At 35.4% G+C, this 25,467-nt stretch overlaps 1 protein-coding gene and 1 non-coding gene across 2 annotated transcripts in view; one reads left to right on the forward strand and one right to left on the reverse strand.

Annotated features, from left to right (window-relative positions):
- Ziz (dedicator of cytokinesis protein Ziz) overlaps positions 1 to 25,467 on the forward strand; it is an 826,359-nt gene that overhangs the window by 525,771 nt on the left and 275,121 nt on the right. Inside the window, exons 29-30 of the mRNA XM_090414187.1 lie at positions 14,107 to 14,285; positions 20,512 to 20,806. Of these exons, the coding sequence (XP_090270313.1) occupies positions 14,107 to 14,285; positions 20,512 to 20,806 (474 nt within the window). The remainder of the gene's footprint in view (positions 1 to 14,106; positions 14,286 to 20,511; positions 20,807 to 25,467) is intronic.
- Positions 21,700 to 21,825, reverse strand: LOC150093240 (U6atac minor spliceosomal RNA). The gene has a single exon (XR_016550475.1). It is a non-coding gene; the product is annotated as a U6atac minor spliceosomal RNA (small nuclear RNA).

Here is a 25,467-nt window from a genome sequence, read left to right on the forward strand (position 1 = left end):
CATTAAGATACCAATTTCCTAATTGGTCAACATCAGACTTTTTTAAATTTAATATATATTACAGATTCAGTGATTGTCAATTACATATGAAAACATTTCTTATGGTGCCTCTTTTTGTGTGTGTGGTGATGCTTCCTTTATTTGGCAGATTAAGCTGGTAGTGGTGCTGATATTAGAATAGGCTATCCACGGAATGGGTTTCTCCTGCTTATTAGCCTAGCTAGTTTTAAAATTAGTAATGCCAAGATTTTCTTTACTATATAACTCCAATAGGAATATATTTTTGACAGAAAACTATTGCAGTAGTTTTATCAGCATGTTTCTGTTTCCATACTTTATTTCCTTTTGTTTGCTATTAAAAATTTCAATTATAAAAATCTTGTTTTGTGAATTTTTGTTAAGTATTGTTTTTCACTCTATTATTTATTTATAAATAAACTTCTGTTTTAAAAATAGTTGAATCCTTGAACTCCTGCTTCTTTAGACATGGAATCCTACTACATAGTTGTTAGAGAATGCCCTGAGCATGCTTACATTTGCATGAATAAAATACAGTTGCTCTTCTTTCTTTATTATATTGTTTGTAAATGTAATTTTTTTTATTCCTTATCATAAAATCTGAAAACTGTATTGTTTCATTTTATTTTAGACTTCTCAAAAAAAAAAAAAGTTTAAATTTTATTGTAATGCATAGCCTATTAACCTCCTTACTAGCTATGGAATGTGTATTCATCATTTACCAAAACATGAATGTAAAGTAGTGTACCATTAATATTGTACCATTGAAATAACATCTTTATGAGTCATAAGATGGTTAATATATTTTACATGCCATGGCTGCTTGGGTGGTTAAGATAGTTCAGTTTAAACAATATTTTAAGTATGTAAACAAAATCCTTGTTTCTGGTTTGAAATACATTTTCAATTTTTTGTGTACATTTAATAAAAGTTATAACATATCATTGGTAATCACTGATCTTCCTTCAGTTGCAGCATTTAATGCATATCACATTAAGTCTTAATACACAAAACATGCAATTATAAATAGTAAGCTGTTTTATTCACAACTATTAATAGAATCTTTGACTTATATACCAAACTTTTAACATCTCAGTAACCTTATACATAGAAACAAAAGGGAAGAATCACAGCCTTTAGAGGAAATGGAGCTGAAATTCTATGGGACTGTGTAAAATAGTAGTCAAAATTGGTCAATCAGGACTAAAATTGAAATAGCTAACTTGTAGGAAAAACAGGATTTTCTTTTTTTTTTTTTAGTCTTAATAGTTTGCTGTGAATTTCTTTATTATTGCATACCCTTGGGACTTGTTTGGGACTTTTTGGTTATTATGATATATGAAATTTTCTATGTAGTTAGTCAATTTTATATTTTATTAAGGAATTTTTTATGAAATTTCTTCAAAATCAACCAAATATTTTGAGTTGTAAACACAGCATAACACAGCCCACGTGTCCATTAGTCATTCTGCTACTATCAGCTTCAATGTTAAAGAATATATAAAAATTGCACGAGCATTCTGCACCATCTTGAAAAACATGTGAAAGAATAATTATATATTCTAGTTTAGACATGAATCCATTATATGTTTTCAGCAGATTCAAAAATAGATTCTATTCAAAGCAATGAAATCTAGTAATGTCACTTATCCATTCACTTTGGGTAATCAGTTTGCTGGTCAGTTACCTGAGGATAGCTCATAGTTAAAGAAATATATGATTAGATTAGGAGTTAGATGTTCATTCAAGCCATTAGGATCGGTTAACTGAGGATTTGGTTGTTTTTAGAATCTCTGTACTAAGTAATTTTTTTGAATCTGTCATGTCATGTCATAAAAGACTTTAAATTGGATTATCTTTCTTCATCATCTGGTCTATTAGAACAAAAGAAGATACAAATCGATATTTCTTCCTTTACACAGATGTCTGTTTTTGTTATGCATTTGCTACAGTACTCATACAGGGTAGGGAAGGGGTGGGGATGGAGAATTCTTAGATGGCACTACCAACTACTCTCCATGCAAGGAACATGCTTCTCATCTTATGCTAAAATCTTCCTTATTACAGTTTCCAAGGATGTCCTCTTGCTCTATCCTTGTCTCAATCTACTCTATGAAAAATTTCCTCTCACAAGGTTCTGCAAGTTGCATTCTATCAATCTGTCCACCATCACTCCCAGATCTCTCATCTCCTTCACTTGTTTCAAAATTTCTCCATTAATTATATACTTTCCATTGTAACATTAAATTGATAGCTCCACTTTGGTAGTCTATTGAGATTCTCCTGCAAAGCCACATCTGCTTTGCTCCTCATATGTTGAATTAGATTTAAACGGTATTGAATCGAACACAGATTGATAGGAAAATAACTATTTATTAACTTAAAAGCTAATATTTCGCTGGTATTATCCAGCATCTTCAGAGCATACAAAGTTTGTTACAAATGCGAGATAAGCACAATTTGGTGTAATAATGGGGCTAATTCTTGTAAAGAGGCTTATAGGCTGGTTAAACATGATAACTAATAATTAAGGAATTGACAGCGTACACTAGAAGTAGTCACAACTTCGGCATTGCTCCTAAGAAATTACTGGTCGAGGAATTAATGATCAAAATTGAACGCGGGATTCGCCATCTTCCAAACCACATCGCCAACGATATTAGATTGGATGCCTGTGTTCTCACAAAAGCAAAACATCCAAAATCCAACATATCCATTAGTGAATTAGTCACTACAAGAATGGAAGAAAAACAAAAAAAATAGTGCTCACCAAAGCAGATAAAGGGAACGCCACTGTGGTACTCAATCTTAATGACTGCACAGGTAAGCTCTAGGCTTTACTATTAGATCGATCCACTTACCTCCCTATTGAATACAATCCCACCAACTCTCAAATTAGAAAACTCCATAGGCTCCTTAAGAAGGTCACTTCTTGGCCTGTGGAGATTACCAACAGACTGAAACCATATAACTCTCGATCCCCCCACATATATGGGCTCCCAAAAATACATAAAGAAAATGTGCCATTATGTCCCATAGAGGATGGCATTGATTCCCCCACTTATAAACTAGCCAAGCATTTAGCCAAAGCACTCTCGCACTATACTGGCAACACCCCATCACACATAAAAAACTCAGCCCACTTCAAAGCCAGTATAGAAAACCTTACACTCCAACATAATGACATAATGGTCAGTTTTGACATCTCCTCCTTATTCCCGAATGTCCCCCTCAAAGAAACCTTAGAGCTAATCCAAGCTAAATTTCCTCCCGATATCTCAGCCCTATTTCAGTTTACAATGAACTCAGGTTATTTCGTTTGGCAGGAAAAATTCTACAAACAGATAGAGGGGACAGCCATGGGTTCACCACTTTCCCTACCCTTGGCCAACTTCTTTATGGAGACTTTTGAAGAGAAAGCCTTAAACTCAGCCCCACAAAAACCTACCATATGGCTTCGCTACGTTGATGATGTGTTCACTATTTGGCCACATGGCCGGGATTCACTCCTCTCCTTCCTAACACACTTAAACAACCAACATCCTAGAATCAAGTTCGCCCTGGAAAAAGAGGAAAACAATAATCTCCCCTTCCTAGACACACTAGTCACCCGCCAGCCTGATGGAACCTTGGTTTTCTCAGTTTATAGAAAACCCACCCAGGCAGATACATTCACCAACAATCCCCTCACCCCCCACCCTCACAACAATATGGAGTTATTAAGACACTATTCAACAGGGCAAAAATAATCTGTTCAAATGATCAAGCCCTAACCACTGAACTAAATCACATCCATGACACTTTCTCAGCCAATGGCTATCCCTCCCCCCCCCCAAAAAAAAGAATCCAAAAAATACTTAAACTAGTTATCCACAACCCCCCCCCCTCCCTTCACAAAAAAGATTACTCTAAATCCATCACCATTCCCTACATCCGAGGCACCTCGGAAAAAATCAACAAAATCTTAAAAAACATGACTTGACCACTTGTTACAGACCACATAGAAAATTGGCATCCCTTATCCACTCCACTAAAGACCAACCACTTCCCCTAGACCTACCTCGTGTATACCAGGTCCCTTGCAGCTGTAAATTGTCCTACTTTGGCCAAACAGGCAGGACAGCAAATATCAGAATCTCAGAACACAAGGATTACATCCGATTTCACCAGCACAGCCACTCTGGGCTTGCAGACCACGCTCTGGATACTCGCCACAGAATAAGATGGAAGAAAGCCACAGTAATACGCTGCAGCAAGTTCAAATATGAAAGACGATTCATGGAATCAGCCTCAGCCCTTAGGAACATGCCGAACCTCAACAAATTTGGATGCATGAGACTGCCCCAAATTTGGGAAACATTTATCAGAAGAACTTCAGCCCAAAGGCCAAGAACTACCAATATTGCCCACCAGGGGGCACCATCAGGACTTTAGGAAACCACTAGCTTCCTAGCTTCGGTTCTCATTTGCTGTTATGTAGTACTTGTGTGCACTTGTCTTTGTATTAAGTTCCCAAGAAGATGGCAATGTGACGTTTGCCGAAATATCGGAAAGTATATGTTATAGTTTATTTAATTTATATTTCTAGTGTATGCTGTCAATTCCTTAATTATTAGTTATAATAATGGGGTAGTGTAAGTAATTGCAGTGTGCAACACAAGACTAAAGTCCTAAGACGGCAGCATCCAAGTTTAAAAAATAATAATAATAAAAATAAAAAAAAAACAGTAGTTCAAAGTTTTGAAAAAAAATATAGTAGTCCAAATAGTAGTCCTTGAAAGTTTTGAAACAAATAAAATTAAAATAAATAAATATTAATTTGGTCTTAGGATGACACTCTCAAATCTATATAGATTTGAGTTATACAGCCATACTTGTTAAGGTTTGGAGTATGTCCAAACCTTAAAAAGTATGGCTGTATAAATCTACCAAAGATTTGAGAGTGTCATCCTAAGACCAAAGTAATATTTATTTATTTTAATTTTATTTTTTTCAAAACTTTGGACTACTGTTTTTTATAACTTAGATGGAGCCCTACTGTTACACTGAATTGTGGTTGTCTCGCATTTATAACAAACTTTGTTTGTGTGTTCTGATGCTGAATATAATACCAGTGAAATATTAGCTTTTAAGTTAATAAATAGTTATTTTCTTATCAATCTGTGTTCGATTCAATACCGTTTAAATCTAATTCAACTTGTGTGATGAATCCAAGCATTGCTCCTCATAGTTTTTCCTAAATTTGCATTGTTGGCAAACAGCTGCATATCTCCAATTAAGCTTATTTTAATATCATTAACATACAAGTTACAGTTTTGCATATCACTCCTCCCCTCCTCAGTCCCATACACAACCTGCTGATACCTCTCTCACAGCCAGTCACCTATTTGTTATCCAATCCCATCCATTTTCAATTTAGTTACAATCTTGTCATGTAACAGTCTGTCAAAGACTTTTGAAAAATCCAAGTATACCACTGTATACTCATCTCCCTTATATACTCATCCAGTGAATTCATCATCTTGTAGTACATAATGCAGATGGCTAAAACATGATGTCACCCAATATGATCTCCTTAACAAACCCATGCTGTCCATCATAGAGAATACTGTTATTATCAATTCGGTTCTGAATCCTTGTCTTTACCAATCTCTAACACCTTAACCACAACTCCAGACACACAGCAGCCTTAGTTTTATCCTCATCTCCCTCCCGTTTGCAATGTGGAACAATTTATTCCACTTTTTTCTCCACTTTCCACTCCTTTACACATATAACGTATTAAATATGTTATATATAATTAATTATAGCAGTAAAAATTTATTGCTGCCACTGATAGGAATTTCATAATGATCATAGATTATTAAAAAAAAGTTTAGTTTGTGCATATATTTTGCAGTGTATATGCAGAAATATAATATTGTTAAGTTTTTTTAACAGTAAAAATTAATATAGAAGTATATGGGGGGGGGGAGTGGATATGCAGACATCAGTGAGACAGTTGAGTGTAAAAATGTATATAATGTACCTGAGCCAGCACTAAGGACAAAAAATGGGAATGGGACATTTAGAATAACGCATCAAGATAGGGGTGGAACAAAGGGATCACTGCATTTCATGTATACTAATACCAGGAGTATTAGGAACAAGAAGGAAGAATTTTTGGCCTTGATTGGCTCTTTCTGACCACAGGTTATTGGCATTAGTGAAACATGGCTGACGAAAGATGATATAGTTAGTGGGATAGAATGTGTAGGTTATAGTGTGTTTAGGAGGGACAGAGAGAATAAAATGGGGGGGAGGGGTGTTATTGATGATAGCTGATGAACTGCAACCAAGGAGAATTGAAGTTGTATTGCAGGATAGTGAAAGGAGCTCATTTGAGGCTATTTGGTGTGAGATTGAGATTGGCAGAATAAAATACACAGTTGAGTGCTGGTATAGACCAGGTGATGGAATAGATGGTGGAAATAGTATGCATAAACAAATTGATGAAATGAGTGGAAGTAGGGTAATTATTATGGGAGATTTTAATTATGGTAACATTGATTGGAAGGAGGAGAGGACACATGTGAGGAAGGAAATGGATTTTATTCAATTATTAAGGGATAACTATCTGAGACAGCATGTAATTGAAAATACTAGGGGTGTGAGAGTGCTTGACCTGGTAATAGTATCTGAGAATTTGACTGTAATGAATATGATCATATTGCCACCTATTGGTGAGAGTGATCATAAGGTCTTGACCTGGAAGGTGGCTAAAGGTGTGGAATTTTTGATTAAGACAGGGTATATGTGGAATTACCCTGCTGGCAAGTATGACAAGCTTAGGAGATTGCTTGGATCAGTGCCATGGCATGTACAACTGCAAGGACTGGACGTCGATAGAGCATGGGAAGTGGTCAAGGAGCATTTACAGGAGGTTATAGCTGATTGTATACCTAGGGTCTAAATAGTAAAACAAGTAGGGGTTAAATGGATGAATAACACCATTAAGCTTGAGCTGCAAAAAAAGAAACAACTGTGGAGGGAATTTAAAGAGAGGGGTGACCTGAAGGCACGTAAAAACAGCAAAAGCCGATTATGAAAGGAAACTAGCTATGCAAGCAAAAGAGAATCCCAAACAGTTCTTTCAATGAAAGAACCTTTATGCAGGTTCTTTCAATGAAAGAACCTCCTTTATGCAGTGAAACAACTGTTTCACTGCATAAAGGAGGATACAAGACTATGGTTACAAATTACCGACCGATCAGCATATCAGGAGTTGTTGTCAAGGTCTTGGAAAAAGTAGTCAAGAGAAAAATACAGGAATGGATTGATGAAAATGAGATACTGTACAGGGGACAGCATGGCTTTGTAAAGGGTAGATCATGCCTGAGTAACTTGCTCAAGTTTTATAACAAGGTGATGGCTGAACTGGATAAGGGAAATGGGTTTACAGTGATACTGCTGGACCTGGCAAAGGCGTTTGACAGGATACCACATGGAATTCTAATCCGTAAACTACAACATATGGGAATGGATATAGGGTTGGTGAGATGGATAAGAGGGTGGTTGATGGAGAGATATCAGAGAGTAGTTTACTCAGTAGTGGAGTCCTGCAGCACACCACTAGTTACGGCCTGTAACTAGTGGTGTGCTGCAGGGTTCTATTCTTGGACCATTGCTGTTCAGTTTGTTCATTAATGATATAGGGAAGGATCTGAAAGGAACAGTTCATTTGTTGTGCGCTGATGATGCAAAGTTGGGTAGGGCAATAGTGAATGCAGAAGATGTCAAAATCTTGCAGGATGATTTGGATAGATTGGAGTTCTGGGCTAAGGAGAATGGATGTCAATTTAATGTGACAAAATGTAAGGTTATGCATTTTGAAGTGAAAAGATTAGCAGCAGTATACCACATGGGTGGAACTGTACTCCAAGAGATTGATGAGGCCAGGGACTTGGGAGTGTTGGTGGATAGGGAGATGAAGTTTAGGGGGCACATTGTGAAAGTAGCTAAATTAGCTCATCAACTCACTTGGTTGTTGAAAAATACCTTAACGAGCAGAGACAAGCAAGTTATTGTACCTCTGTACTGAACCTTGATAAGACCTCATCTTGACTACTGTGCCCAGATTTGGTCACCTCGGTTCTTTCTTGATGGGGAGAAGGTGGAGAGGATCCAGAGGCGAGTGACTAAGATGATAGCAGGTCTATGGAATGAACCATATGAGAACAGGTTGAAGATTTGTGGGTTGCAGAAACTGGTTGATAGGCGGAAAAGGGGAGATATGATTGAGACATTCAAATTGCTAAAAGGATTCTATAAGATTAATTCAGAGGATATTTTTGAGATCAGGACTAGTGGTGGGAGAACTAGGGGGACACCTATGGAAGCTGGGCAAGAGTGTGGTTAGTGGTGTTAGAGCTGGGTTCTTTACTTTTAGAGTGGTAAATGAGTGAAATAAGCTGCCAGAGTCTGTTGTGGGTGCTATGACAGTGAGCGAGTTCAAGGCAAGGTATGATAGATACTGTGAGAATGTCATATAATTGTGTGGACATGATGTTTAGGGCCTCCCTCGATGAGTCTAAGGACTCTCTGGAGTAGCCCGAAAATAATAATAATAATAATAATAATATTCTGTTAATTTTCACCTCTCAATCTGGTCTGATTATAAATTGGAAGTAAATTTCTGGGAGGGAGGTGCATTTTTTGTTTGCAATCGTCTCACTTTGCCTTGTCTAGTGTAATGTAATATTTGTTCTGTTTCTTAACATATCATCAGCTGTCAGCCTCATTGAATGAGTTAGATATCATTTACACTCTGCATACAAAGTGTATGGGTTCCCAAATTTCACTATGGCTTAGATGTTTGTGAAGCTTTTGTTTGTAATTGGATGAACTGTAAAGACCTTCACAATATTATAAATGCCTGAATTATAAGAGAATTCGCCAGGAAAATTGCTATCTTTATAATGTAGTAAATTATACTTGAAATGAAATTATATTCCTGTGTTTATCCTTTCGCCAAGCATGAGTAAACATATCCTTACTATCTGCCTCCCTCCACATTTCCAGGTATGAACACCTCATTAAATATTTTATCCCACACACCTCTACCTACCTCTACCATACACTTTCAGAAAATCACCTTGCTCCCTCACCCTTTTCATGCTGATTGCTTTATTGTGATGAAATAATTGTTCTGCTATCCTTAGCAGTATTCAGCTGTGCTTATGCTTCCTGTCTTTCATAAATATGCTATACACCCAAATTTTCTATTTTTATAAATGTCATCCTCAGTCAACCATGTTACTCTAATATCAGTAATTTCCATATTGAAGCTACTAAATACTTGAATTTATTTCCCTTATTTCAAATACCTTTGGCATTTGCTATTCCATAAATACCCACAGAATTGAATATATCTGCAGCAAGTATAAACACAAACTTTTGAATCAGCAACTGCTCTTTGAAAAATTAACCTATCAATATGTGTTTAACTGTATACCAACTGCAATTTCATCAGTTTTACCCACACCTTGCATTATGATATCCAATAAGGACTAAAGCTGTATAACTGGGAGGAGACTTCCACATAGCCTTTTAAGGAAAGCAGACAAGTGACCAAGACTTCTGACCTAATGTGGTGCACCCAATATCTACCTGGATACTGAACAAACAAGAATGGGTTAGCAATTTGGGATTTAGCCAATCAAACTTTGTTCTTATTGACTTAAACAACCATGTAAAATGATACAACATGAAAGAAATTTTGTGCTAGCTGGGGAATCGCCTGGTTAAACAAAGCCCTGTAGTTTTCCACAGGGAACCAGGATGAACAGTGCAAAGTCAGCTACTGAAACAAATCTCAGAACACATTCCAACTCAATATCAGCAGAGTTCAAGATTGGTACTATCAATGTAAGAAAAATGAAAAGAAAAGGAATGAGCAGAAAAATTGGATAAGTACCAGATCGATATAATAGGTATAACTGAAACAAATACAAAAACCAGTGAAAACTTTCTATGTAAAAGAAAAACTAATTGCTATATTAGGCAATAACAATCAGGAAAAAGGAGAAGTTATAGTATTCGACACTAAATATGAGAATAATCTCGAATGGCAGCAATATCAAGTTGAGTGATGTGGGAAAATATCAGAATGGGGAACTGGACAGTGAGACTTAGTTGTGTTTGTGGTCCCACAGAAGGTTCTACTATAGAAAAAATGGAGGAATTTTTCAAGGCATTAGAGAAGACAGCTGACACAATGAAAAAGGAAAAGTTGGTCCATGTTGGAGATCTAATCAGCAGAGTAGGAAATAATTATCAGACATATAGAAATGTTTTGAGACAGTTTGGAGAAAAGGGCAAAGCTAATAATAATGGTAAGTGGCTGCTGGATTTCTGTTCAAGACATAGACTAGTTATTACTATCACCATGTACCAACATAAAAATGTGCTCAAATTCCCATGACGATAAGATACAAGAAATAAGAAAAATCTCATTGACTATGTTACAGTTGCTGGCAATGTTTTCCCACTGGTTCAGGACACAAGAGTATACAGAGGATTTGAAATAGGAAATGATCACTATTTGTTATGAACAGGATAAAATCAAATTTCATATGGAAAAGACGTATTTGTAAGAAAGTTTTAAAATGAATCAAAGTTGAGCATCTTTCAGTGGTAAATTGTAGACTCAAATACACAAACATCATTCAAGAAAAAAAAAAAAAAAATGAAAACTAGAACCAAACCTTGGAGATTCAGTGGCAAACCCTGAAGAATGCATGGATTGGTTCAGCCAGAGAGGCATGTATTGAGGTTTTCTCCAAGGATAGAAAAATCAGAACTCCATTGCGACTCATGAATTTAAAGAGGCAGTCAAGGAAAAGAAGAAAGCATAGTAAGTTAGCTTGTGCTCTTAGAGAATACAGAGAAAAATGTAAGAAAGCAATGAACACTATGTAAAACTAGCTAAACAAAAGTCATGGAAAGACTTTGGTAAGAAAATAGAAAATAAATATCAGGAAAGTGGCAAAATATTCTGAAAGTTATTGAAAAGAAATGGAGGAAAGAGTATTGTAAAAGGAATCAGGGATGATGATGGCAATATGAAAGCTGAAGATAAAGATATTCTAGGTGTCTGGAGTAATTGGCCTTGAGAACACATGCAATTTACAAACAAAAAATACTAGTGGTGGTGGGCAGTAGATGGTGTTGGTGTAGGTGATGACGGTGGTAGTAGTTCACTGTAGTTGGTGGATTGAGTGGTAGAGATGGAAAGCTGTACAGTAGGTGCCTTCCCTTGATGTGTCTTTGGACTACTTGGAGGTGTCACATATAATAATAATAACTTTGAAAGATTGCTAAATAGTGGTAGAAAACTCCAAACAGGAATGCAGTCAGGAATATATTTTCATACTTGAAATAGAAAAAGTCATCATAAACCTGAAATGTAGAAATGCAGCTGGAGTAGATGATATTTGACCAGAAATGGTCAAGTATGGAGGTATAAAAGTTTTATAGTGACTGCGCTGCATAATTCAGAAAGCCTGGTCAGATGGTTAAATCCAGATGATTGAAGTAGAGCTCTCATAGTACCCATATATAAAAAGGGAAGTAAAACTGAATGTGAGAATTACAGAGGTATTATGCAGCTATACTTGAGAAATGGCTAAGAAAAATTGTGGAAGGGAAGCTTGGTGAAGAATTATCTGGATTCAGGCCAAATAGAGGTTATCAGGATCAGATTTTCACTTTAAGACAAATAGTTGAGATCTTTGGAATATAACAAGGATTTGTATTTAAGTTTCATAGATCTGGAACAGGCATATGACAAAGTGCCAACAGGAAAAACTCTTCTAAAATCAAGAGCTCTGATTCACATTGTAAATTTTGATATCAGATTTAATACTACTTTCCTTCATGTGATCTATAGAGATAATGAATAGCAGTGGAGATAACTAGCATTAAATCTGATATCAAAATTGACAATGTGAATCATAGCTCTTGGTTTTAGAAGAGTTTTTCCTCTTAAACATTATCTATATAGATCACATGAAGGAAAGTAGTATTAAATCTGATATCAAAATTGACAATGTGAATCATTGCTCTTGGTTTATATAAATGATGTTATTCTTCTAAATAAATCCAGTACAAGTCTACAAGATTTCCTGACTAAATTGAATAACTGTTGTAATTAATTTGGTATGAAATTCAGCAATAAAAAGACAAACATAATGAAAATAGGAAGAAACATTGAAAACATCAGCTGAATCCTGAATAGTGAACATGCAGAACAAGTGCATGGAAAGGCGCTTATGTGTTTGTTGTACTTGTTAATTTATTTTTAATGGTATTAATGAGAACACAGACTGATAAGAAAATAATAACTATTTATTAACTTATTGCTGATATTTCACTGGTATTATATCCAGAATCTTCAGAGCACAAAACAACAACAGTTTGGTGTAACAATGGGACAAGATTAAACAATTGCAATGGACAACACAAAGACTGAAGTCCTAATTAGGACTTCAGTCTAACACAAAAAAAAAATAATAATAATAAGAGAGAGAAAGCAGGTATTGATTAGGTCTTGAGATGACTGTCTCCCAAATTTTTGATAAATTTATAATTTATACAGCCACACTTGTTGAGGTTTGGAGTATGTTTAAAGGCTTCTGTTGATTGCAAACAATCTCTCTGACTTACAACGACTTCTGTGTAGCACTTTTGTTTTTTTTCCAATTGATCCTGTGTGCAGGGGTATCTAAGGCATGATCTGCTAGACCCAACTTGCCGGATGTATTTTTTATTAATTTATTTATTTTGTTCATTGAGGCTGATGTCCACAGTTCTTCCTGTGTGTCCATAGGTCCAGAATCTCTTCTTTATCACATCCAGGAGTTTATGAAGTGCCCTGTTCATGTAATCGAGCTCACTATGGACAGACAGAAAGAACTGTGGATATCTGCCTCAGTGAACATTAAAAATACATCTGGCACTCTCATTATGGTAAGTTGGGTCTAGTAGAATATGCCTTAGATACCCTTGCACACAGGATCAATAGAAAAAAAACTAAAAGTCCTACACATGTTGTTATAAGTCCGAGAGATTGTTTCTGGAATCAGCAGAGGCCTTGAAACATACTCCAAACCTTAACAAGTATGGCTGTATAAATTTGCCAAAAATTTGAGACAGTCATCTTAAGACCTAATTAATACCTGTTTTCTCTTTCTCTCTGTTTCCCCCCATCCCCAACATAGATGGCACGTACTATGACAAACTGTTTTTGTGCTCTAAAGATGCTGGATATAATACCAGCGAAATATCAGCATAAGTTAATAAATGGTTATTATTTTCTAATCAGTCTGTGTTCTCATTAATACTGTTAAAAATAAATTAACATGTGTAGAACAAAGTGAAGATGACAAATGAAATGTGAAAATGCACAACAGAATTAGTATAGCATGTATTGTAGGCAGTCAGCTGAATAAATTTATATGAAATAAGTAAGGAATTAGTGAAAACACTAAATTAGCTCTATACAAAACGGTGTTCAAACCAATTTTAACTTATGAATCTGAGAACTGGGTTAGAAATAACAGTTGAACAAAGACTGGAGACCACATATATGGGAAGTTCTGAGAAAGATTAGTGGAGTGAACATATTGCATCAGTGGCAGTATCATAATAAAAATGAGGATATTAGGAAAGAACTTGACATTGTTAGCATTCTGGAATTTCTTATCTGCCTTGATTCTCACATTTGTTCTTTGAGATATCTAATTTGATCTTATTTTCTACTGGTAAGAAGAATGTTGTATCGTATACATTGAAATAATAGTATCTATCATTTTGAAATAATATTTGTAAACTTAAACCATAATGTTTTTTTTTTTTTTCTAATTAGAGATATGAGTTTACTATGGGAAAATGTGTCTCCTTTCAATTACACAAGATTTTTCATTACTATTAAAGCTGTCATGTGGGGATTATGTGTTTTAATTTTGTATCCCTGTGGTACTACTACTTGAATTTATGTATAGTATAACTTGATTTTTCAACTATTTTAAGTTTTATCATTTGTGCCAGACTATGCACATGAATATCGACTCTCAGAAGAATTTTGCCGTCATCACTTTTTGGTTGGAGTCTTACTTCAAGAAGTTCGAGCTTCTTTAAGTGAAGTCCGTGAAATTAGACAGATGGGTGTTGGTGTTTTGAGAAATTTATTAGCCAAGCATGCTTTTGATGAGCGTTACTATGGCAAAGTAAGTTTATTATAATTGAAAATTTATTTTCTGTATTATTCGATTGCAAGAAAATCTTAATATTGTTTATTGTGATACCTCATTTAGAGTATAGTTAATACCATCCTTGTTATAGAAAATCACTATGTAAAACACCTGATCTTCCCATTATGGACAAGTAACTTGGCTTCCTATTAACCTAATTAATACAATGGCAGGGTAGTTAATCCTGTCTGTGTATGTAAATTTGATATTCTGCATGCAGAACGAAAATCTGTTACTTGCACATGATATCAGCAAACTCTCCTTTTGAGTTGAAAAGTGTCTTATAAGGTTTTTTAGATCCTAGAGAATATTCAACCATAGGTCCTTCCAATTAAAGGACATTGGTGTTACTGAGCTATGCACACTCTTTGTGCTAAATACATTTCCAGTAATTGAAACCTTATTTCTATGTATATATGTAGTATGTCTGACTGGATGTGTTAACATTGGATAACATACTGTTTCATAGTTGTATGTATAAGTATGATAGAATGTTTCTCAGAAACAAAGTGTGAAACAAAAGTTATATATGTTTTCTGATCTCAGTAGTATATGATGGGATAGGAGGATCCAAATGTAGGCAGATCTAGATCCTTCCAGTCCTTTCTTTTTTTAAGGACACACACACACACACACACACACACACACACACACACACTACTAAAAAAAATCAGTTTTGGAAAATTTGTCAGTATATTGAATTTTTGTTAAAGTCAATAGCATACTGCAGTAGAAAAAGTTAATTTAAGCTGAATGGAACTTGCCATTAAAAGATGTAATGGTTGTCATGTGCCAAAAGTGATGTTGTATATACTAATACCAAATGTATCAGGATGAGGAGTTTTGGGTATTAGTTAGCTTGACTTGAGTAAACATTATAGGCATTAGTGAGACTGGGAGACTTGATAGAGCAGGATATAGTTACAGCAGTAAAATATAAGTGATATTTCATGGGCGATATAGGTGAGATATGAAAAACAGGATACACGGGGTTGATTTTTCTACTAATGGCAGCAGAAGAATTGCAACCAAGAAAATAGAAGTTCAGCAGGAAGGGATGATTGAGAGAGAGGTATGCATATGAGACTATGTGCCCACCACATCTGTAGCATATCTCTCTGTAACAGCATAGATAGATATGCTGTTACAGAGAGATATGTGTCAAAATATATATTTGATTGGTGCTACAGACCATGGGTTCCGAGAGAGAGAGAGAGATGTCGACGATATGCAAGTTCTCCATTGAGCATAGGATAAGTTGTTATGGGAGACTTCAGCTATGAGAACATAAATTAATTGGAAGAAAGAACATGTGAGGTGAAGAAAATATAATTTATGCATCTACTGAGAATTAAACTACCTAAAACAGCATGGAGGGGAACCCAGAGGCTTCAGTGCTGGATCTGGTGATAGCAACAGAGAATTTGTCCATACCAAAGTTACCACTTTTCTTCCAGTTTAGGAGAATAATCATGCAGCCATGACATTTAAGGTGACAAGGTTGTGGAATATTCACTTAAGAAAGGGTATATGTGGAATTTCATTGATAATTATTATGACAAATTCAGCAGACAATTTGGAGCAGTGTCATGGCATAACAAATTATAAGGAGAGTATATGAGAAAAACAGTACTAGATTCGCATATGCCTGGTCAGTAGAATAAATCATGTGGGTGTTAAATGGACAGCTAGTTATAACAATCATAAGCTGCAAACAAAAAAAGAAAAAAATTATGAAAGGAACATGAAGAGAAAATTTATGAGCAGTACAAAATAAAAAGAATAATCAGTCTGGTAAGTAAGCAAAGCAAAATTATATTATGAGTAGAAATTAGTTGAGCCCAGTGTAAATCTCAGAGAGTTCTTTTCAATGTGGAAAAGTAATGAAAGAATAATTTAATGAATACATATTATAGAGAAGTAGTAGAAGATTGAATTGTGAGTGATCACTTTGCTAAGGTATATCATCCAAATAGAGATAATGCAGAGACTGATGGAGGAATAAAGGTAGTGTAATTGGAGATATCTAGGATATTAAGAAATCTCCATGTGAATACAGAGATGGGATTGGGTCAGATATCAGCTTGTGTATTGTAAGTGCAAGAAAAATAACAGTGATCTCATCTGAGCTGTTTTAAATCTCAGTACCTGGAAGGACCCCAAGGGAGTAAAAAGAGGACATGAGTTCCATTACATAAAGGTCGCTGTGGTACAGGGCAGCAAATTATTATAGACTGATTGATGTTATGGGTGTGGTAGTTATGTTTTTGGAAAAGTTATTATTATTATTACCTAAGACCTCCAGGCAGTCAAGGACTCATCAACCTAGCTCTTACCCCTTTCCTGACTGTGAACAAACTTAACTTCCATGGATGCTTCCGTGTTATTTCCTCACCTTCTATATAATGAAAAATTTCATCAGACACTATCGTATAATACCAATTCAAACGTTTATAGACCCCTATCATATCACCCCTCTTTCTCCTGTTAACCAGAGTCTGTAATCCACTTACTAGCAATCTGTCCTCATAATCTAAATCCTGTAATCTGGATATAATCTTTGTAACTCTTCTTTGCACCCTTTCCATAGTTTCTTTATCTTCTTGGAATCCAAGAGACCAAATCTGCACAAAATAATCCAGGTATGGGCTTATCAAAGCCTTATAAAGAGGCAAAATGACTTCCGTATCCTTACATTTTTCTTCAGCATTGCAATTATCCTCTGAGTTGTATTTGCAACTTTTGCTATGTGACTTTTAAACTTCAAATTCCTATCCACCAATACACCAAGATCCTATACCTCCTTAATTTCTTGTAGCATAATTCTGCTAATATAATATGAGGCTGGAAATCTCATCACACCAAGGTGCATAACTTTACACTTACTAACATTAAACTGTTAGCCATTTTTGTTTGCCCAAATTTCCAGCCTATTCAAATCATTTTGTAAGTGCTGAATATCAGTAACATCCCTGATTGTCCTGCTTATCTTTGCATCATCGGTAAACAATTGCACATCTGATGTTGGACACTGTCTGATGTCATTAAAGTATAGATTGAACAACAATGACCTAAAGCCTGAACCCTAAGGTACACCTCTGTTCACCTTAAATCTAACAGATTCATACCCACTGTAACAGAGCCATTAAGACAAATTAACTCTAACTTCAGCTAGTTGATTCCTACATATCAAGCCTAGAGGATCTTGGATTATTCATCCCACAACCAAGCAAACCAGCCAAGAGAACACTAAATTTATCCACAAAAAAATTAAAAAAAAAAAAAATATATATATATATATATTTATTTAGGAATAACACTAATTATCTTATCCTATATTATGATTAAAGAAAACCAAATCTGAGGAAGGTCAGAGGCCTCAAAGACTAGCAAGTACTTGTAAATTAAACAAGGATTATGCCTTCAATAAAATCAAGTCTAAGAATACAATCTTATGATGCAAAAAGGTATATGCTCAATGAGAAATACAAACTAATAATGAGTACAATAGTCACTTGAAAGTGTTTCCTAATTTATATTAATAAAAAGAAAGTTACAAAATTCTGAAGGATCAACTGGGGGAATGTGGACTGCAGAGTTTGGTGGATAGAAGAAGGAGGAGAGTTGATATGATTGAGACTTTTAAACTGTTGAGAGGGACATTTACAGGGTAAACATTGGGGAGTTCTTTCGCTTTGTCGAACAGCAGGAAGGAGTGATGACAAGGAGCCATCCCTGGAAGTTATGAAAGGAGGCTGTGAGCAAGAGGGTGAGGAGTGGTTTCTTTGCATGGAGGGTGATTGAACCATGGAATGCATTGCCTGAGAGAGTGGTTAGAGCAGGAACGGTCAATAGGTTCAAGGAGTGGTATGATAAACTTTTGTGTTTCTTAAAAATGACCTCCCACGATGAGTCTTTTGACTCCATGGAGGCCTAGATAATAATAATAATATCTATCTGTCAACCATCCCATGATCCAAGTCAAGAGTTTATATTCCAATCCCATATTCTCCAGTTTATGCAACAGCCTTTCGTGTGGTATCCTATCAAATGCCTTAGAACTCTTCCAACATTATCATAGTGTTTGAAAGCCAAACAGCTATTTTTCTGGCATCCTTAATAATAATTAAGGGGATATAAATCCCTTGTTGTTCAACTGCCAGTAAGCAAAACTCTAAGATCAAGAACTATGAATCTATGAGTTTCATATATACCGAAAAACTATTGGCGAATCCAAGTGTAAATGACCACTTGGTAGTACAACACCAAGGCAACTCGAAGCAAAGATGGAGCAAGCTCCCTCACTATCCTTGATATTTTCTCATAATGTAAAAACACAGCCCCTAGGGGATGTGATACTGTAATTACATTATGAGGATATTTTTTTATATATTCATCGATAGTTTTTCGGTATATATGAAACTCATAGATTCATAGTTCTTGACCTTAGAGTTTTGCTTACTGGCAGTTGAACAACAAGGGATTTGTATACCCTTACTTATTATCATAGTGTATCCATTCCCTTTATCCAACTCGGCCATTGCTAAAACATGACCTTCCTGTAGCAAACTCATGTTGCTTCCTGCATAATATGGCTTGCTTGTCTACCCATTTCTATGTGTGAATTCTTACCAACTTCTCTAATATCTTCACTGCTACTCCAGAGATTCTGTATGTGAGTCCTTACCAACTTCTATAAAATCTTTACCACCACTCCAGAGATACCGATAGGTTGGTAGTTAGATACATCATATTTTCACCACCCTTGTGCAATGGAACTATCATGCATTCCTTCCATTCCTGAGCTGAGACTCAAGTTATACAAACATGTGAAAGGCCCATCCAATTTGGTTGAACATTCCTTTACCAAATGGGCTGATATTCCATTTGTCCTTATAGACAAAGTTGGTTAAGAACAGACAAAAAGTTGGCGACATAGCTAAAAGAATTAATTGCTTGTTAATAAATACACTGATTTAAAGATAAGGAAGTTATTATTCTTTATAAGACTTCCATATTATTTAATATTTTTACATGGTACCTCCATGAAGTAAGAACATATTGTGGAAGAGCACTCTACACTACACAGAATTACATTGAGTTTACAGACAGTGGATCATGATCCTCCTATTCTATAGTGATGCCAGACAACATTGGAATTACTGTGCATAGATTTGGTTATGGAAACTTGGGTTTCTAGGGGAGAGGATCCAGATGCAAGTGACCAAAATGGTGACTGGCTTGCAGAGTTCACCCTTTGAGAATACAATTGAGTTTGTAGTTCAAAGTAATGCATATGTGGAAAGAAATAAATAGTGATGTATAAGTTACTAAAGAGGTTTTATAGAATAGAGTAGATGCAATTGAAATTTTTCAGCATATGACAAGATGTACATGGGACAACAATGGGTCACACTTGGACGTTGTGTATAGATTCTGGTTAGTAAGAGCATGAGGACAAGATATTTTGCTTGAAGTGTGGTTCCTAACATTAAACTGTCATTTTTGTTTGCCCAAATTTCCAGCCTATTCAAATCATTTTGTAAGTGCCGAATGTAAAAATTTTGTAAAAGCTGCGAGTGCTTTGTAATGAATGAGTGGTAGACATCATAGACATTGTGTGGAAAATGATTACTGTTGAATTCCTGTGATGTTTCTTCAGATTCCATGGAAATGCTGGTGTAATAATAATAATAAAAATATTTTAAAAAATTTAAAAAGTTGCGTTCCCACACACACACACACTCCCAAGAAATGCTATGTACACCAGTGAAATATTATGTTTTTTTTTTTTTTTTTTTTTTTTTTTTGAATAATTGTTGTAGGATTGGAACAGCCATTTCAGTTTCAAGTTTGATTAATTTTATCCTCCTGTTCAATGTATAAAGTAACAAAGTCATCTTTTCTACATCATAAAGTATTGTCTCACAATATTTCGTAATTATCAGCTGACTAAGGAAAGAAACATGATATAGAACATTGCTTTTAGTGTAATAAAACAAAGTCAACAATTAAAAAAAAAGATTAAAGGATCAAATAGAAAATAACAGATTCTTTTTTTTTAACACACACATACACAAAGTATGAGTTAATGGAAGGAAGACCTAGCTAATAATGTTTTTAAGACAGTAATATTAGTTGAAAGTTTAATATAAATATCATAGTTCTTGATAAAGTAAATTTACTTATTTTAAAAATTTAGTCTTCACAAGCAAGAATAGCATCTCTGTACCTGCCTTTTATATCAATACTGTTGGAGAACACAAATCGTCTAAGTGCTAGTAGTTGTGCTCCTCCTCCATCTCCACCTTCTTCTCGTAGATTATCCAGAGCTAATGGATCAGTTTCTACTCTTGTTGGGGAAATAGCTACTCCTCTACAAACACACAGTAACCGAGGATCTGTAGGAAGATGCAATACTCTTGAAGCAACTGCATCTCTTCCTAGTGCTGCACGTCACAAAGATTCCAATTATCTTAGTATTATTGCTGGACAGGGTAAGAGAATTTAATTATACATATGAAATTATACAGAAAAAAAAAGCAAAATTACTTTATAATTAATTATAGTTATTGTATCTTTGGTATTATCATTGATGGATATGTAAACACAAATAACTAGAACTACACATGCAACACACACACACATACTTAATATTATATATTTATGTATTAGTCCTGGTTATGATCAAGTAGGTAGTTTTATATAAACCTAATATTTCTAATAATAGGGCGGTTCAGAGATTATCTCCATGGTCTGCTATGTCTATATGACACAGTGTTTGGTTTGTTCATCTCTGAAGTGGGGGATGGGAGAATACTGAGTTTTCCTCTGGGGAAGCTCTTCCACCCCCATGGAAATTTGGTGAAATTTCCTACAATTTGGGTAGTGGGATCCATATAAGTGCACATTTTTGTTGTTGTTGAGAGTTTATTTTTCACTTGGTGAGACCATAATAAGTTTAGTTTAATCCTTTATCCAAGTGTGAGCAAACATAGTTTGCACCTGAAAGTATCTTCAGGTGTTGCACCACCTTAGCTCAGTTCTGAAGATACTTTCAAGCACAAACTTTGTTTGCTCATACTTGGATAAAGGATTAAACTAAACTTGTTGTTGTTGTTGCTGTTGCTACTTGACACCTCCCATGAGTCCAAGGATTCATCACAGCACTATCTGATGTCCACCAGTAGTATTTTTTTGTCTGTAAATTGCATGGATGCTGTCTGATTCATTTGTATGCAAGATGGAAAATCTGAGTTTCTGAGATGAAAGAGCCCTGCTATCTCTGTATCAGATCAGCTAACTCATCTTCTTCAGTTGAAAAAAGCTCACACGAAGATTTCTCTCATCATAATGAGAACTGAACTTAGGTCTTCTCTGAACTTAGGTGAGGAACCCATTGTTCTTCCAGTTACACTATGGAGACGTTTAAGTGGCTTAACCTTATATGTATTAGTCTGGAGACCAGTCCATCCTCATCAAGGGAGTGCTAACCTTATCTCCTTTCATATAGCACAGTATTGTAATATGGAATAATTTCATAAAATATTAGTTTTACATTTTAAGAAATACTTTGGAAATTAAATAAACTAAAATTCTGTTTGTGTATCTTATTCTCTTGTCAGGATGTCCAAAATTATATTAATTTGCCATCTTGATGGTGGCTTTTTTTTTTCTGGAAGTGAATATGTAATCAGCAGATAGCCACAAATGATCTGCTCCTCTTTCACTTATTGTCTCTAAGAAAAGAAAAGGTAAGCCTCAGCTTTATTGTATTAGAAATGTTTTCCTTTCACATTAGAAACAAGAACATTGTGAAAAGAAGTTTACTGATTGAGTCAGCTACTATTAAAAGGAAGTAAATTATAATGTTGTATGCTTGCATGAGTTCAGTACCGGCTAAATTCTAAGTTATTGCAAGCTGGAGTACAGTTGTGGTCAGATACAGTGTGATTCTTTTAAAGATAAACATGCACAGTAAAGGTAGCAAAATTGGTAGAGCATGAAGACAAAATAATAAAGCAAAACAAACAAACAAAAAAAAAAGACAAAGCGTGAAATTATTGAAAAAAAGCTTAATTGTTATTGAACAACAACAATAAATGGATGGAACACATTCAAAGAATGAAAATAGAAAGATTACCAAAACAAGCCTTAAAATACAAGCCATTAGGAAAAAGAAAACCAGGACGTCCTCTTAAACGATTCAACGATGACTTCTAAGGCCGGAACAGGCCATGCTAGGCCTAAATTCTTGATACGCATGATGTTGTTGAACAAAATTAAAACCATTTTAGTGTATAGCAGCTGTGCAAGCAAGATGTAGCTTGCACTATAGCATATTGGTGCTATGTGTATGGGAACAAGCAGTTAAGAATAAAGAAGGAACCTGTTAATCTTTCCTGAAGAGTTAAAGATCTTATTTCTTGGGAGAAAACAATGAAAAGAATACTTTTCCATGCAAAGGTAGATAGATGAAAGATAAGAAGTTGGTTTAGTAGTCTTAAAGCTATGTAATGAACTTATGTTGATCAGAAGTTTTTCACGTGTTTAACAGAAAGTAGAGAAAGTGTAATAATGTTGACCAGAACACCATCTATGAAAATACCAATAGCAGAGACCTAAAGGAGAAGGAAGTCAATGAGAAAGTGATTTGAATGAGTTCTCTGGGAAAGTTGTCATCCATTAACCAGATTGTCCTCTTCTAGATAGTATCAAAAATTTTTAGGTAGGATTTGTGCATCCACTCCAAATGCAAAGACACTGGTCGTAAGCTGGATGGATTTGGGATTTATGTAGGTTTAGATGTATAGTTATGAAGTTATGCATCTTCAGTAGAAATAAGCTTGGAGGCAGAAAAAGATGATGTGGATGTGTGATATGCTTGTGTCAGGAAAGGCTAGAGGTGTGTAAGTCAACTCAAAGAGATTTCTGATCTTGCATGGAGATTTGGATGTTATCAGGGATGAATCAAACTGAAGTGTGATCTTCCTTGCACACCATAAGAGGGGACTGCATTTTGGTAGTGATAAATTAACAAAGTTGTTCTCACTCACTGGAATATACCAAGGAGGGCAACCAACTTTTTGATTTGGAATGTTTGATCACCACAAAGTTTGTCAAATGAAAAGTGGAATAGAATGTATTATCATTAGTATATAGTGATGAATAGGATATGAGGTTAATGAAAGTAGGTAGTTCATGTATGGGAGAATAAGCATCAGCAAGAGTACAATTCCCTTGTGGTCATAACAGGGAGATATGCTGTGGATTGAAAGTAATGAAATTCATATTTGTAACAGTGATTAATTTGTAAGCTTCCAGGTAGTGATGAATTGACTTTTTTTGACTTTCTCCATTATTTTCAAGAGAATTGAAGCGAGGCTGATGGAATGGTAGTGTGACCAACTTTTAATCTTGCTTTTGATGCTGTAGGATACATAGCAGACAGGTGTGAAAGACCGTTCGATAATATACACAGTAAAATGGAGTGTAAATTTTCTGAGTACAGAAGTGCTAAGAGTCAGAGCTAGATAACAGGAAGGAGATCTCCACATGGCCTGTAAAGAATGGAATCAAGAGCTTTTATTCCATTCCTCACTTTCTTGTAACATACACCGTTATTAGGTGTCCACATGGATATTGAACAAATAAGAATGGGCTGACAGTTTTGGAATTAGCTGACCAAATTCCTTTCTGTACTGGCTTAAATCATAAACAAAAATAATAGTGGCATAACATGATGAAATGTCATGCCAGCTGAATCATTTCCTAATTAAACATGGTTGCTGCTGTTTCATTAGGAAGCCTGAACAATGTAAAGTCAGCCAGAGGAACAAACTCATCTTGAGCAGAATTGAAGATAGGCACCACGTAAGAAATACCAATGAGAATGAAAAGCACATATCCAAAGCACACATATCCACATGTACATAGCTGTAAGGATATGTGCTTTGCATTATGGGATACTAAGACAAGTGATGTGAAGTCATTAGCCTCTATATATGAATTGTCAGTTATGAAATTATTTCACATGCAAACTTTGTTTGCTTACACTTGGATATAATTATAATTTAATAAAGATGCTAAGAATGTAATTTCTTAGCATCTTTAATTCATAATATAACCAAGTGGAAAAACTTTCAACATCTATCTGTAATCCAGAGTATTTTAGTAATAAGTGCTGGCCTGGTTGGCTGAGTGGTTAGTGTATTCATTCTCCAGCCAAAAGGCTGTGGGTTGGAATCCTGCCGTGGGCATAGATGTTTGTGATTGTCTCTGAAAATACTAGTGGTGGGCAGTAGATGGCGTTGGTGTAGTTGTGGTTTGTTATAGTTGGTGGAGACAGAGAGTTGTAGAATAGGTGTCCTCCCTCGATGAGTCGTTGAACTCCCTGGAAGTGTCACGTAATAATAAGAATAATAATGTGTGATAGATGAATAATGACTACTTGTATATGGAAATACGGCTTCTGCATTATTTCAGCTTTGTATCACTTCCGGGTCAGGCTTCCACTGATGAGACCTCAATAAAGGTAGTACTCAAAACCATAATCTTTCCTGCTCAGTTGTACATAATAAATATTACAGACGTCACAGAAGCTGAAGAAAAGCAATTATATGGTAAGCCCATGCAATTTTTGGTCAGCTAATTCCAAAACTGTCAGCCCATTCTTGTTTGTTCATTTTTTTGGTCCAACCAATACCAAGAGGCTAAAAAAAGAAATTTCTTCAACTATCAAAGAAGCACAGAGGATGTGGGTTTCTAGTCTTAAAATTCTGCTATTTAAGCAATACAGCACTTCAAAAATCCATAAAATATTGCAGATCTTCTCCTGTACTACCTTGGTTTGCATCTTCCCCTGTTTGGAGTAAATGATTATAAAGATCCAAAAGCTGAGATTGTTCCTGAATGTTATGATGCTCTGTGCTTAACCATAAGACTGCTACAACACTCTGGCATTGGCATTCTTTCCATTAAAAAAAAAAAAAGAGTAAAACTTGGTATTAAGAAATCTTTCGTCTCTTTCACTGCAAACTTCCACAATTGGGTACTGACAAGAACACTTTGTTTCATAAGTTATTGAAGTTCCAAGGATGCCCTGACAGGAGGGATCTTGCTTGGAGAATTGCATATGGCTGCCTTACAGTCAATACCA

This window comes from Typopeltis vanoorti, chromosome 24 (assembly GCF_054136105.1).
Source record: "Typopeltis vanoorti isolate ZY-2024b chromosome 24, IOZ_Tvanoo_1.0, whole genome shotgun sequence".
Classification (NCBI taxonomy): domain Eukaryota; kingdom Metazoa; phylum Arthropoda; class Arachnida; order Uropygi; family Thelyphonidae; genus Typopeltis; species Typopeltis vanoorti.